Source organism: Myotis yumanensis, unplaced genomic scaffold, assembly GCF_028538775.1.
Source record: "Myotis yumanensis isolate MYYU_CA2020_CCGP unplaced genomic scaffold, mMyoYum1.0.hap1 SCAF_1, whole genome shotgun sequence".
NCBI lineage: Eukaryota > Metazoa > Chordata > Mammalia > Chiroptera > Vespertilionidae > Myotis > Myotis yumanensis.
Genome location: NW_027223752.1, coordinates 50,017,989 through 50,034,064, shown reverse-complemented (window position 1 = coordinate 50,034,064; position 16,076 = coordinate 50,017,989). Strand labels below are relative to the sequence as shown.

General features: G+C 46.3%; 1 protein-coding gene across 1 annotated transcript in view; it reads left to right on the top strand.

Annotated features, from left to right (window-relative positions):
• Positions 1-16,076, top strand: part of MAP2K1 (mitogen-activated protein kinase kinase 1) — a 77,841-nt gene that overhangs the window by 55,878 nt on the left and 5,887 nt on the right. The window contains exons 6-7 of the mRNA XM_070420417.1: positions 12,924-13,048; positions 15,411-15,612. Coding sequence (XP_070276518.1) covers positions 12,924-13,048; positions 15,411-15,612 — 327 coding nt within the window. The remainder of the gene's footprint in view (positions 1-12,923; positions 13,049-15,410; positions 15,613-16,076) is intronic.

The following is a 16,076-nucleotide window of genomic DNA, read 5'->3' as shown; positions in this document are numbered from 1 at the left end:
GTGATAAAAGCTCACGGTTTGAATCCTCATTGTGCTGCTTATTGTGTAACCTTGGGCAAATTATTTAATTTTTCCAAACCTCAGGAAAATAGTGCCTATCTAAAGGATTGTGAGGGTTATTTGAGATAATGCCTACAAAGTACTTAGAGTAGTGCTTGATACGTAGTAGACACTTAATAAACATTAGCTGCTGTTTAGCAGATGAATCGGTATAGTTTTTTATGATTACCAGCAACAGAAACCAGCCTAACTTGATTTAAGCTTCTCAGAACTTACTCATTAGAAGGATCTTGGGAAAGCTCAGAGAATCCTTTGAAAAGCTGAACCATAGACTTTGGTAGGACAGGGACCAGGGCTACTATGGTTGGGAAGGTGGGTCGCTTAAGCAGAACAGCAGCTGCCCCCAGTCCATCCCTACTGCTGGGCCTCCCGGGGTGGGGGGACAGGGGGAGGGTTGTGGGCTCAGTCACCTCCCAGAGGGGCCAGTGCCTGTGAAGCATACACTCCCAACAATCATGCAGGTATCAAGGGAACCACCCCTCCTATTGTTGAGTGTTGGAGGCAGTTGGCACCCTGTTACCTAATCTAGCATGCAGAGACGACACTCAGGATTTTAAATTATTAGGTTGAAAGTGATTTCTTTAGTGTGCCCTGCTCTAAGTAAAACTAATGTACAAAAATAACTTACAACACAAGTTGCTCCAGGGGCAATTCTTTACTTTTTAAAAAACATTCAGTACAGGATCTTTCAACTGTAAATTTTCATAGAATCTTCACCAAGGCAAGCAAATCACAATTTGATTAAAACTTTTATTTTTAGGAATGTGTCAGTGATACAAAACTAGGCATGCCTGTACTCACAAATTACTTTTTAAGTGAGAAGAAGTAAATAATGTTAGTTGGGGGGAAGACCAACTATTTCAGGCACCATTTATGTAGTGTTCTATATTTTTTCAACTAGGTGAGTGTGTCTTAGGCCTCGTGAGGATTATTGCCTTGGGTGTACACATGCTAATTTTCCTACCTTTCAAATGTCTTTATGCTGGATGAGAACTTAGAGAAAGGGCTCCTCCCCCGCCCCCCCCCCCCCCCAAGTCTCCCCATCATCCAGATCAGTGCTTGACTACTGATTGGCTCTGATTGGAGTGCCTGCCCACTCATGGACCAGTCATTGTGTCAGGGGACTAGAGTAGTTTGGCTGGCTGTCCTAGGTTATAAACCCACCTCAGTGGCCGAATAGAAGGGGCTTAGCTGATATCCTAACTGAAACACTTGCTGTTGGGGAGGGGCATATCCCAAATGAAAAAGAGGACTTCTACTAGACCAGTGGTTCTCAACCTTCCTAATGCCGCTACCCTTCAATACAGTTTCTCATGTGGTGGTGACCCCCAACCATAAAATTATTTTCGTTGCTACTTCATAACTGTAATTTTGCTACTGTTATGAATCGTAATGTAAATATCTGATATGCAGGATGTATTTTCATTGTTACAAATTGAACATAATTAAAGCATAGTGATTAATCACAAAAACAATATGTAATTATATATTCAATATGTGTTTTCCGATGGTCTTAGGTGACCCCTGTGAAAGGGTTGTTCTATCCCCAAAGGGCTCACGACCCACAGGTTGAGAACCACTGTACTAGAAGATGGGGAGGAGGAACGGATGCTGAAAGCAGGCAAATTAGAAAAAAAGTTTTCCACTATAAATACTATTAAGCATTGGGTCAGAAAGACAAAAAACTACTTAACATAAATCAAAACAATAATTGAGCCTTTAAGGCAAGAGTGAGCAAACTGGCAGCCTGCAGGCCAAATGTGGCCCGCTGCCTATTTTTATATGGTTGCAAGCTAAGAATTGCTTTTCAGAATTTTGTGATGTGATCATTGTGTGAAATTCACATTTCGATGTTTGTAAATTAAGTTTTATTGGAACACAGGCATGTTTATTTGTATGTGTTGTCTATGGCTGCTTTTGTGCTAATGAGAAAGTTTGTGAACGAGACCATGTGACCCTCAAACTCAAAGCCTAAAATATTTGCTCTCTGATTGTTTACAGAAAAAGCTTCCTGACCACTGAGTTAAGGGGAAGAAGAATCCCCTGACTGAGGAAACTAGAATTTAATCACAAACTTAGATTTAAGTTATCAGCTTTAAGTTCTTAATGAGCCCTAGCTGGTTTTGCTCAGTGGATAGAGTGTCAACCTTCGGACTAAAGGATCCCAGGTTCGATTCCGGTCAAGGGCACATGCCCAGGTTGCGGGCTCCATCCCCAGTGGAGAGCGTGCAGGAGGCAGCCAATCAATGATTCTCTCTCATCATTGACGTTTCTATCTCTCTCTCCCTCTTCCTTCCTCTCTGAAATCAATAAAAATATTTTTAGAAAAAAAAAGTTCTTAATGAAAACATGATGGTTGACATAAGTAGGAAAGGGTTTTTTCCTCCCTGACCCTGGAGCTCTGAAATGAATTAGCTACAAAGTTTTCTGTGCAGCCTTTCCTCTTACTATGGCAGGAGGTCAAAGGTCCACTTCATCCAAAGCTGACCCCCACGTGGTTAGGTTAAACTGTGTGTGTGGGAGAGGGGACTAGGATACAGCTCTGTTTCCTACCATTTAAAGCAGTGATTTGCATTGTTAGCCTGCCATTCTTCTTAGCCCACTCTAATTACCAAGGTTTTATTTTGATCAAGACCCTGAAGAAGCATTATATGATTTAGATCAATACGGAGTTCATACAACTTAGCTCATAAATTATTTCTGCCTTGGAGTTGCTGGCTGATGATCAATAAATGGCCAAGAACAGTGTTGAATTATGCCTCAACTTGTTTTTCTTTCCCTTCTATCAGATGAAACAGTGTGTAACCTGTCTGATCTTTATGCCCAGTATTGAATTAGTGGCTCAAGCCTGCCACGTACTGGAAAGCCAGCCTAGAGCTTTGAGCCAGACTGCAATCGGAACAAGCCAGATGACTCTTTAGAGGGAGAGTAGTTTTTACCTTGAGGCCATCCTGCTTTGAGTCAGCTCTAAAGAGTTCCTTATTGCTCAGGGTAAAGTTTTACAAAAACAGGAATGTCTTGAGTCAGAATGAAATTTAAAGTTTCTTTGGAGACTATAAGAGTTTTTTGGGCCGAAACCGGTTTGGCTCAGTGGATAGAGCGTCGGCCTGCGGACTGAAAGGTCCCAGGTTCGATTCCGGTCAAGGGCATGTACCTGGGTTGCTGGCACATCCCCGGTAGGAGGTGTGCAGGAGGCAGCTGATCGATGTCTCTCTCATCGATGTTTCTAACTCTCTATCTCTCTCCCTTCCTCTCTGTAAAAAATCAATAAAATATTAAAAAAAAAAAAGAGTTTTTTGGACTCTGTTCCTGGGGACAGATGGGCGTCCAAAGCACCTCCTGGGTGGGTATCCCAGCAGCAGCTTCCAGAGGACCTGGGTCCTCAGCCGCAGCCAGGATTTCAACTTCTGAATCTTCTTCTCACTTCAGTCACACTTGCTATTAGCAGATAGGCAAGATCTGCAGTGGCCTGAGATTTTGTTGTTGTTTTCTTATTGTTTTACAGGCTGTTTGGTTATCAGATTCACATGAAATGAGTTTCTGCAACCTGTGCAAGTTATTTCCCTGCCTGCCAGGCTTTTTCTGGGATGTTGCCAGGCTTATCTGAGCAGAAACTCAGAGTTGCCCCTGAGGCTGCACATAGGATTCTGTCCTGAGTACAATCCCTGTGTGTGAGTGAGCGTGTGTGCGTGTGTGTGCCCGCGCACGCGCGTGTAGATATTGTCTGTGTCTTGATTCATAAGTTGGTCCATGTGTCCAGGAGGCAGTCCTGGCTGCTCCTCTTCTTCCTTTCCCCACCTGTCTCATCCCCCAGCCATGTGGTGACAGCCTTAAGGTGACAGTGAATCTATAGGGATATCAATTTCTCTGGACTCTGTCTACACTGCTCCACCTTACAGATGGAGAGAAACAGTGGCTAATTAGAAGCTGGCATCCAGTATGCTGGTCCCTTAGTTAGAAATAGAGTCATGTTCGCTCTAGAATTATCTCAGCTGCTAGATCCACAGCGATGATTATGGCTCCAGATGAGTTTGTCTTTCTCTGTCCTGAAGCGACGCAATGGGAAGCCGGAGGAGGGAGAGTGCTTCCTCAGGGCCTTTAGGGGAGGTGGTGGAGGAGGTGGTCAGTTTCCACCTGGAGCATTGGCTAGCGTGGAGAAGGAGCACTTCTTCCAAAGAAGTGTGTGTGGTGGGGAGAGGATTTCTTGGCGGACTACTCCAGGAATGTCTGTTATTTTTTGCTTCCATTTGTCCTTAAATAGGCAGACACACTCTTCTAAGTGCTTTTCTTTAGGGGCTTGTCCCAAGGTAGAAATTCCCGTGTCTGCTCCAGAGCTGTGAATGACTGGTGAGTGGCCTCTTGACCTCCTTTCCAGACTTTTTGGTGAATCATGCTGAGCTGTGATCCAGGCACAAATGGTAAAGCCTTATTTTGGTGGAGCTTGGGTTTCCATAAATGCAGTGATGTTACTAGGAATTTTCTCCTACTCCATTTAAAAATGAACAAATCTCCGGCCTGCCTCTACCTCTTCTATACCATTGTCTTTATTTTCCCTCTCCTCCTCTGAGCAAAGTGGGTAGGTCTTCAGCAGCTCAAACAGGTTTTTAGCTCATTTTTCTTTCTTGAATGGCAGATGATGAATATTCAAGATAGCCAACATTGTATTCCTGCCCACTGGGATTGATTGGCTTTCTGAGAGATTTGTGATATGTTTGTGTATATGTGCGTGTGTGTGTGTGTGTGTGTGTACATATATATATTTATAAAATTGATTTCAGAGAAGAAGGGAGAGTGAGAGATAGAAACATCAATGATGAGAGAGGATAATTGATCAGTTGCCTCCTGTATGCCCCACACTGGGGATCAAGCCTACAACCCAGGCATGTGCTCTGACCAGGAACCAGACTGTGACCTCCTGGTCCATAGGTTGATACTCAACCATTGGACCACACCAGCTGGGTGGAAATACACTACTTTAAGGCATGTTCTTTTAATGGAAAGGTTGTTTTATGATCTTTGGCAAGGAACTTCACTTGAGCCTTAATTTCCATATCTGTAAAATGGGGCTGCTCTGCCAAATATTATGGGTTATTAGAAATGAGAGGTCAGGAATCTAGGACCCATAAGCATTTTCCTTTACTGTCCCTCGTTCCTTTTCTTCCCCCCTTTGCTTTTCTTCTCCTCGTTCTCTCTGTTTCTCTCTTTAGTGTAACCCCTATTTGTGTTGGTCTGGCTTTTGTTACATCTTATTTTAAAAATTTAGACCATTTCTTAGAATGGTGTGTGCTAGTGAAAGCCAAGTTCTGACTCTTGCAGCACCCTCTGCTGTGTAATTGTCAGCATTTGGGTGCTTTTGGGTCAGAAATGCTGTAGTGAATTTACAGAGGGGGGTGCACAAAGGCCGAGAATAATGCATTTCAGAATCAGTGGGTCTTGGGAGGGAAGAAAGTTCAACGCAGCTACTGGGCTTGGCTGCAAAACTCCTGGAAGTGCTGAGAGATGAACAGCTGCTCGTCAGGACCTGGACTGCGCTTCCAGGCTCCCTGTTGAACCCGGTTGTCAATCAGAAGGAGGTGGGAGGGAAACAACCTCTAGTCCCTGCTGCTTCCTGCCGTTAGGCTTGTCAAGGTGGATAAGGAGCTGGAGCTCAGAAGGAAGCGTGCACTCGCTAAGCCAGAGCAGAGAGTTATTTTCTCTCACAACCAGATGTCACCCTACCCCAAGTCAGATCCTATTCCCAGCTAAAGCTTGCTATGCGAGAGACCCTTTCCCCAACCACAGTGTTTAGAAATTGAGATTTTTTTGGTGTACAACATAATGATTTGATACATATTGTGGAATGATTACCACAATAAGTTTAGTTAGTATCTATCACCATACATAGCTTTTTTTCTTGTGATGAGAACTTTTAAGATCTATTCTCTTAGCAACTCTCAAATAGACAATACAGTATTTATTAACTATAGCACTGTTACATCTCTGGGACTTACTTATCTTATAACTGGAAATTTCTACCTTTTGACCACCTTCAACCACAACTTAGTCATGGCTTTTCTGAAACTTTGGAGTACAACTCACTAGGATTTGCCATTTGATCTGTTGTCTAGAACCAGATTACCTAGGCTCTGGACAATCACTCGAGAGTCTATGGGTTCTACTCCAGCCTCTGCCATTAGTTCACTGTGTAATTTTGTTGGGTAACTCCTGGACTCTGGACCTCATTGTCTCTCATCTCCACACAAGGGTTTTTAATGCTTACTTCTCATTGTTGAGAGAATTAAAGGAGACGCTATGTTTAAAAGGCCTGGGGGACGGGGGAGAGGAAGGCCTGGCATAGTAGGTGCTCTTTGACCCAGAACTATTGTGGCATCTTCCCAGGTCTGCTGGGCTTGCTGACCTCCCATCCTCCCACCCTAGTCTTTCAGCTCTGTTCATTTTGCTTAGCCTCGGGGGAAGAGGGGTAGGCGGGAGGGGGAGAGGCAATGAAGGGAGAAGGCTGGAGCCACTTTTCAATGCTCTTGGGGAAGGTTGAGTGGGAAAAAGAGGTTATAGGTCATGGCTAATTGAAGGGTTTGGGATTTTCTCTGAATTTTAATTAACTTTGCTGCTTAATTAGCTCCCTGAGGCTATAGATAACTGGAGGTGGCTCTGTGGAGACTGTTACTTGACTTACAAGGGTCAGCTACCTTTCCCTTCTATTTCTTCATCTTTAGAGAAAGGTTATTAAGGGTCTGCCAGGGTTGCTAAGAAGAGGTCATTTTAAGCCACGAGACATTATTTTAAAATCTCATTTGCCTTTTTTCTTTAACCTTTAACTCTCACTTATCCAAGATTATCTTACTTTTGGATTCAGCCATCGTCACAGATGAGCCAGAGTCTAGTGTCCAACTGTCCTCAGATTGCTTCTCTGGGGCCCCCATTTCTTTCCTCCATGTCTTCTCTTCTGTTTCTCTTCCACTCCCCATTGCCTGCCCTGCTCCTCTGCCTTTCCGTTCCTCCATGTTCTACCTTCTTCCATCTTGTCTCCCCCCTCTAATAGGTAATGCATCTTGTGATATTAGCCTTAGCCTAAACCAAACATAATGTGGTTACTCAAACATAGCACCCTGTGGGGGCTGATACTCACCTGCTTTATCTGCCTGATGAGGCCTTGCCATCTTGGCATCGGTCCTGGTTGGTTAGAAGGATTTAGACTAGCTGAGTCCATAGTGCCCTGGCCATTGCTCTTACTGTCACACACGTGTGCATGCATTCTGGATATATGCTTGATTATGTCTCTAGTGGCAGTGACCTTAAGATAGGGACAGGGACTGTGTCCTTTTTACTCACAGCTCAGTGCAGGCATTCTATAGGTGTTTATAGAATAAACAAATGACCTGCTAACTTCCTTAATTCAAATCTCTTGTTGTAGAGAGGTAGAAAATGCTTAGAAATTAAGTTGAAGTCATATGTTCTTGGGGAAGGGGGAGGGGGAGGGCGCAAGGGGCTTTGGTTATTTCTGGGACAGAAAATATCAGAGAAAAACATATTTTCTTCCTCTTAGTTTTCCCTAAAACCTCCTTGTTCGTTTTTGGAGAAAGGGTGATTACCCATCCTCATTGTTGCAGAGTCTGAACAGGATGAGAATATCAAACTTTAGTATCTTGTGGGTTTCCTAGGGAGGCTTGTCAGCCCGGGAGCCTAGCAGGGTGGTGGATGCTTCCTTCAGAATGCAGCCTAGCCCACCAGGTGCTGAGGCTTCTCCTAGCCTCACTCTCTTTTTAAAAATTATTATTATTATTTTATTGATTTCAGAGTGGAAGGGAGAGGGAGAGATAGAAACATCAATGATGAGAGAGAAGCATCGATTGGCTGCCTCCTGTACGTTCCCTACTGGGGATTGAGCCCGCCACTGGGCATGTGCCCTTGACAGGAACCAAACCCAGGGACCCTTCAGTCTGCAGGCCAATGCTCTATCCACTGAGCCAAACCAACTAGGGCCCTAGCCTCACTCTTTTGATATTGAAGGGTCAGAAAGAGAACCCAAGGCCTGGAGAACCCAAGTAGGGAGAGACTGGGCCTATGATTTGAACAATATTTAAGGTTGCTGCTAGGAGATATATGGGAGGAAGCCAATTAAACCCTGGGCTCCAGAAGCAGGAAGGTATTCCACATTGGGAAGGGGACTCGGAAGAACGAGGCATCTAGAAGTAGAAGTGAGAAGGGTGGGTGTTAGAAGAGGATGCTTTAGATGCATGTGCCAGGAAAAAAACAGCACATTAGAGAGGCAGGCAAGCCTGAGCCCAGAGGAGATGGACATGACATGTGGAGAAGTAAGGAGGGACAATGAAAGACTTGGAAAGGCAGGCCAAGGGGCTTGGACTGTACTCTAAGGCAGACAGGAGCATCTGAAGGTGCTGTCCTGCTGGAGGGGGAAGATACTAGGAGCGGGAACAGAGGAAGGAGGCGATTGTAGAAAGCAAATGTGGATGCTGACAGTTAGAGGGAACCTCTCTCTCTGATCTTGTCTAATATGTACCTCTTTTGTGCCTTCAGAGAAGAGCCCCATTTGGCTGGGGCTGCCAGGGAGGAGCTTGCTCCAGCTTGGCTGCTCCAGCCACATGCTCTAGAGTTGAGGGATTTAGTGTGCCCAGGTCTTCAAGCACCTTCTTGTCAGGCTTCCAGGTCACCAGGAGGGGCCATGTGTAGTGCATCTGGCTCCTAGGACAGACGTGGCCCAAGCAGGAAAACGCCCCTCAGGGTTTCCCTCTGCTCCTTTCTGACCCTACCCCCATCAGGGATCTTTGCAGCCTCCCAAGCAATGCTGTTCCCTGGGGCAGGTGGGGGAAAGCTGTTGTTGACAGCCAGGGATGGAGGAAAATGTGTTACATAAGTTTGAAAAAAAGGAGGCTTGCTTGCCATGTGAATAGAAATCAGACACAAGGCCAGCTACAGCTGCAGTGCAGTTGCTCCTGAGCGCAGCTACAGCCTGGAGGGAAGTGTCTAACCAGCAGAGGAAGGAGTCCTGGGCCTTGGGGGATGGAAGGAGCTGGGGCTGTCTTGTCTTGGAGGGCAGCCTGTGGAAGAATCATTCTTTGTGTTCCTGTAGCATTTTAAATGCCCACACCTCATTAGATTGATCCTGGTCTCCATCTGGTGAGGTGGCAAGAGCTGTGATTGCACTTTACTGATGGGCAAATCACAGACTAGAGAAGTGAATGAAGTGACTTGCTCAAGTCCGCATGTATGGTAGGTGGCAGGGTCAGGCTTTGCATACAAGTTATCTTGTCTCTTTTGCCAGTGCTGCTCTTATGCTTTAAAACAAGGTCTAATAGGCCATTCCTAAATAGGCCATGGAGTGTTTGGAAGGTGAGGGAGCTGAGGGCTGGTCCAGATAAAGGGCTGTGGCATTCGGTGGGAGTGGGAGAGAGAGGCCCATGCTTCCCATGTGCTCTCCCCGCAGGGCCCCAGCAAATATCTCACACGCCTCGCTCTTCCAGTTCTGTCCAGGTACTCAGTGTCACTCTCCACACACTGAACACCGACTTCTAGGGGTTAGTCGTCGTCCTCTGTGTTAAAATAAAAACATTCAAACCTGTAAAGAATTTTTGTGAGTTTATTTGAGCCAAACTGTCGACATAAGCCAGGAAGCAGAACCTCAACGAATTGAAATAATGCTCTGGAGAATGGCGGGTTACATCTATATTTATACACTAGAGGCCCAGTGCACGAAATTTGTGCACTGGGGGTGGGGTGGGCGGGGGAGTGGGTGGCGGAGGAGGGTCCCCTCAGCCTGGCCTGTGGGCCTAAGCCGGCAGTCAGATATCCTTAGTGCTGCCCCAGAGGTGGGACAGGCTCCCACCACCGCCGCTGCGCTCGCCAGCCATGAGCCCAGCTTCTGGCTGAGTGGCGCTCCCCCTGTGGGAGCATACTGACCACCAGAGGGCAGCTCCTGCATTGAGCATCTGCCCCCGGTGGTCAGTGTGTGTCTTAGCGACTGGTTGTTCCGCCATTCAGTTGATTTGCACATTAGCCTTTTATTATTTAGGATTGCAATCAAAGGAAGGGACTTAGGTGGGTTACATGAAATCCATTGGTGATAGACTAGAGAGGAGGGAGAAAACAAAGCGGGGGAAACCCCTAGGATTGGATAAAAGGTAAAATGATAGACACATACTTAGGTGGGTGCAGGAACAATTAACATGATAACAATGAAGGAAATTGTGGTATCTATCCTGGCACCCAGGCACGTTAGGTGGTGCCCCAAGGGGTCCAGAAAAAGGGAAGTTACAAGTTACCCAGACATTTCAAGGGTATGTTATTATAGATGCAAAAAGACAGATAGGCTCAGTTAAGGTAAAGGTTGACCTTGTTAGTGAAGATACCGGCCTAGGTTGTAACTATCCACCATAACTGCTTTTAGTTAAAGTTTAATTTCAGGCCATCTTTTGTGGTTACTTTAGGTCTCTGAGTTTGCAAGACCGTCATGCAGGCCTCTCCTGAGCTTGTCAGGTTAGCATGTGGCCCCTTTCGTCCACATCTGTTTGAGAAAGGCGACAGTACTGTGGAGAGGAGGACCTCCTTGGTTGACAGTGTTTGTCTGGGCTTGTCCTAATGTTAGGCCTGGGAAAAAAGAAAGGTTAGTCCCTGACCTCCTAACGTTTATAACCTCCCCTTGTGCTTGAAGTAATTCCCCAGGAGGTCGCACAAGTCCCTCACTTCATCCAGGTTGTCTCCAAGGATCATCTCCACAGCGAGACTTTCCCTCATTGCCCTGTCACAACAGCACCCCACCTCCACTGTCTGTGCTTTTTCATGGTTTTGTTATTTTTCTTTTCTTCGTGGTACTTGAGACTACCTGACGTTACACATTGGTTTGTCAGTTTGTTTTTGTTTGTTTCCTCAAGTACACTAAAATGTATACTTCATTTTACACTAGACATGATCAGTTTGCTCGCTATTGTCTTCCTGATACCTGCATGGTGCCTGGCATGTAGTAGGTGCTCAGTGAACGTATGTGAATAAGTGGAACAGTTGAGTAATGTGGCAGTAAGGTAGGTGGGAAGAGGACAGGTCTAGGTATCAGAAGGTCTGAGTTCTGATTCCAACTTCAGTTTTTTGCTGTGTGACATCAGCCAAGTCCCTGGACTCCTTTGGGCCTTAGACGTTTCATCGCCACCATGAAGGGGAGGAGCCAGGTGATCTCTAAGGCTACTTCTGATGCCTACGTTCTGAAAGTCTATATGTAGGAGCCACAGGGTTGCAGAGGAGTTTGGAAAGGTCTTGTTTCCTATGCCATTATGAGGGCTGGGTCTTAGAAAGACTGCTCAGATGGCTTGGAGTGTGTGCATTGGCACATTGTGAATTTAAATATTTCATTCACTGTGTTTTGGAGCACCTGGTGTGTGCCAGGGTCTTGTCCTGACTCTGGGGTTACAGTGGTGAGACAGACAGCCAACATTCCTCTCTCTTGGAGCTGATGATGGTGGTGGAGAGGGGTGCTGTGGTTATGACCCCACCTGAGCTGAAGATGATGGGCTAGGCGGGGGTGAGGTAGGGGAAGGACTTACTGGGATATGAAAGGGTGATCTTTTTTCCCAATTTATTCTTGGAAAAATACTTAAATAGAGCTGTTAGAATCTGTTTAAAAATAAATACGTTCATATGAGAGTATTAAAGGGAAAAATAAAATATTAATAGCAGTTCTGGTAGGTTGGAATTATGGGGATTTGGTTTTTACCCTGATTCTCTGATGTTCTATATAGTGTCTCTATTACTTCTGACAAAGATTCCCTGTCATGGTTTATGACTTTGTCCCTGGGTGTGGCCTGCTCTTGAGTGGGTCTCATGTTTGCTGATGTCTGCCCACAAAGTCCTAGCCTGGGGACCTTTACAAAGTCCCAGCCTCAGTTTTCCCACCTGTAAATGAGAATAATACTTGGGCCTGGTCTGCCCACTTTACAGGACAGCTGCTTGAATTAGAGGAGATGGTGGAAGAAAACAAAGGGAAGGGCCAGTGCACTAGCAGTGGTGACCAGGGCAGCGAGGGCGGGAAGTGGGGTCTGTGTGCAGGGAAGAGGGATGGGGTTGGTCCAGGGTCACTGCCTTGACCACAGCGAGGAGCAGTTTTCCAGGCCTTTCTAGTTCTCCAGCTCTCCTTGACTAACAGGTAGACACCGCTTTGTAAGCTGTTAGGGAAATGACTTTAGTGAAAGAATCATGATAGCTCCTAACCACTGCCACACATATTCCTAAAACCCACATGCTCTGCTAAAAGGGACGGTTGAAGCAACAGACTTTGAAATCTTGATTATTCATGGTGACTGACTCCTTCTAATGGTCATCTGGCCAAGTTGGGATTCTCAAAGGTTGAAATATACTGGCTTTCTGTTCTGCTTCTATAGCAGCTTGCTATTTCCTCTCCTGACAGTCTTTACTCAAACCCTGAATGGAGGGAATAGGAGGTCTTGGTATCAAGTGTTTGCAGTCTGAGGGCTGACTCTGATGGGGGCAGGGGTATGTCCTGAGACTCATGGTCAGGGCTGGTCTGTCTGTGGAATGCTGACTCTTCTTCTCCCCAACCTACCTGTGTCAATTTCCTACTTTGCTTTTTCTTTTCTACTTTAAAAAAAATATGTTTTTATTGATTTTAGAGAGAGAAGAAGGGAGAGAGAGAGAGAGCGAGAGAGAAACATTAATGTGAGAGAGAAACATTGATCGGTTGCCTCCTATGTGCACCCGGATAGGGGACTGAACCTGCAACCTGAGCACGTGCCCTGACTGGGAATTGAACCGGTGATCTTATGGTACACAGGACTACACTCAACCAACTGAGTCACACGGTCAGAGCAGTTGCCTACTTTTTAATTTTCTTTTCTCTGCAGATGTCAAGCCTTCTAACATCCTAGTGAACTCCCGTGGGGAGATCAAGCTCTGTGACTTTGGAGTCAGCGGGCAGCTCATCGACTCCATGGCCAACTCCTTCGTGGGCACAAGGTCCTACATGTCGGTATGAGCAATGGGTTCCATTTCTCCAACTTCTGGTCTGGTGAGGGATAGGAACTAAGTAGGTGTCTTTTCCTGTGGAGCCAGAACCTGGTGATGGGGGGTTTGGGGGAGAAATGAGTGGTGAAGCATTATGGTCCCTTCCTGAGGAGATTTCAGTCTAACAGGGAGATAGATGGTCTTAGCCTTTCATAAGCCTTGAGCATAATTGGGGTACTGGGCCTGGTCATGAAGGTCTTCCCTCCTGTTTCCAACTCCGCGGTTCCCACTGCCACCAGAGCTCTGTGACAGGCTGTGCCCACGACCATGGCAGCACCAGCTGTTCTCCTCCCTCCTCCATACAGCAAGCTCTTGGGGCAGGGATATGACTGTAGGTGTCTGTGTTGTCCCCAGGCTCTGGCTCGGGGCCTGGCACAGGGGGGGTTCTGAGGGGAGGGGTGGTGAGTGGGTGAATGTTTGGTTGACTGAATGGGTGGGAAGTGGCTAGCACGCTCCTTAGGATGACTCAGAAAGGGGGAAGCTTGACTGGATGAGTGCTGAGTGGAGCAGAGTAGAGGAGCATTAGAGTGAGCGGGAGGTGAACACGAGTGCAGGGCTGCATTGGAGGGGGCCAGGCACAGAGGCTCGGGCATCTTTGAACATGGAGTGTTTTATGAGTTATCTTTCAAGCACTTTTACATCGCTGAGTGATCTCATTTGATCTATGTGATTGTTCCCATTTTAGAGATGAGGAAATCCAGATTGAGGGAGTTTACCTTGCCGAGCCAGGATTGAAAGCTAGATCTTTTTCTTGCTAGTCAGTCTCCCTTTGCACGCATTCCCTCACTTGCTTCTTAGGTAGGATTTGTAAGCTGTCCCTGGCCTCCCTGGTGGAAGTTCATGTTCACATCTTCATTTCTTCTTGCCTGCCCCCTACCCCACCACAACTCCAGTCATTGCTGACATCGCTCAACCAGTGCTGACCCACATCTCCACCCTCCACTCCAGTGACCCACAGTCTTAAACATGAAACCCATGGCCCTTCAGAACTCTTTCTCTGCCATCCCCTCATTGCTTAGTCCTTACATGTCTAAAAACAGGGCCACTCAACTGCCAACTCTCAAATTCAAAATTAATTAGCAGGCCCTGGGACTTATTGATCCAGGGGTTTGTTTAGTGGTTTGAGTTTTTGTGGTTATGTGGTCAATTCCAAAGTGGTCCAGTGTTGGAGTTAGGGAAAAATCCTACGGGAGAAGTTAATTTGTTGTCTAAATAAATGTATGATGGCTCTGGCTGGTGTGGCTCAGTTGGTTGGGTGTCATCCAGTGCACTGAAAGGTTGCCTGTTCAATTCCCAGTCAGGGCACATGCTTGGGTTTCGGGCTTGATCTCCGAAAGGGGGCATGCAGGAGGAAGCCGATCGATGTTCCACTCTCACATCAATGTTTTTTCCTCTCTCTCTTTCTCTTCTAAAAAGCAATTTAAAAAATCTTTAAAAAAAAGTATGATGGTCAGAATAAGGATTTTTATACAGTTTTTGAAATACATGTGCTATTTCAAATAATGCTTTTATATAGCACTATATTCTTTTTCTTTGCCTCTTCCCACTAGTAACAACTCATACAATATTTTGCAACATACAACATGTATTTTCGTTTGCTTTGAACTCCCTGATCACCCTAGTAAGTGGGGCACATATGTTATGTTATTACTGTTGTTACCATCATCGCCAGCACCCATCTTAGAGATGTGGGAATGGAGGCTCAGGATCATGTCGCTTAGAAGTCCCAGAGTGGGATTTGAACCCATGTCTTCTGAACCCATATCGTTTTGCTTTTCTGCCATTCCAAAAGCAGTGAGTCATTGGTAGAGCTGGGCTTCGAACTTCTTTCCACTCACTACACCATCTCCTTCATGACCCATGTTCCAGAAGCTTCATGTTTCAGACTCAGGTAACAAGGTGAGCCTCTCATGCTGGGCTCTGGACAGAGTGCCCACCCATGCAGGACGGTGGCCAGGCTGGGCAGCGCTGGAACCACAGCTGGGCTGGATGCGGTTCTGGGCAGGTTACAGGGGAGACAGAGAATTGAGGAGGGGTCAGAGCCATGAGAGCTGGCTAGGACTTGGTAAGCACAGTATTTGGGGACAGGCAGAAGGCCAAATTCAGTAGGTTAGTGGAAGTATTAACATGGCATGTGAACTCTGGAGAGGAAAGGGCAAAAGAAAATGAAATGTACCAGCAGACCCAGGGGAAGTCCACGCTCCTGCAGTGTAGGCAAGTCTCACGGGGGCAGGAAGTCCTGAGGCTCCTGTTGAGGGACTCCACCCCTCTTCTGCGTGGGCCCAGGTTGGCTCACAGGTGTTTGTAACGGTTTGTCTCTCCTGCAGCCAGAGAGACTCCAGGGGACTCATTACTCGGTGCAGTCGGACATCTGGAGCATGGGGCTCTCTCTGGTTGAGATGGCGGTTGGGAGGTATCCCATCCCTCCTCCAGATGCCAAGGAGCTGGAGCTGATGTTTGGGTGCCAGGTGGAGGGAGATGCGGCTGAGACACCACCCCGGCCAAGGACCCCTGGGAGGCCCCTTAGCTGTGAGTGTCATGGTGTGCTCCAGCTTGGAGTGTGGGGGTCGCTTACTGTCGGTCATTTCTGGAGGGCTGGTTCCCTGTCTCAGGATGCCAGGCTGGGGCTGGGGGAAGCAGGGCAGAAGTCTCCAGGTAAGTGTAGGAAGTTACTGTTATAACCAACAACTTCCTACCATTTATTGAGTGCTGCTATGTTCCCAGCACTGCACTTTGCATCTATGTGCATTATCTATTTTTTAAAAATCATGACATTTTCTTCTTTTTATTTTAGGTAGATTATTTTGCTGAGATAAAATTCATATAACATAAAACACACATTTTAAAGTGTTCAATTCAGTGGTGTTTAGTATATTCCTCCACGTAGTGCAGCTATCTCCACTGTGTAATTCCAGAACATTTCCGTCACTGCAAAAAGAAACCTCATCTCCATTAGCATTCACTCCCAACTCCCCCCACCTCATCCCCAGCAG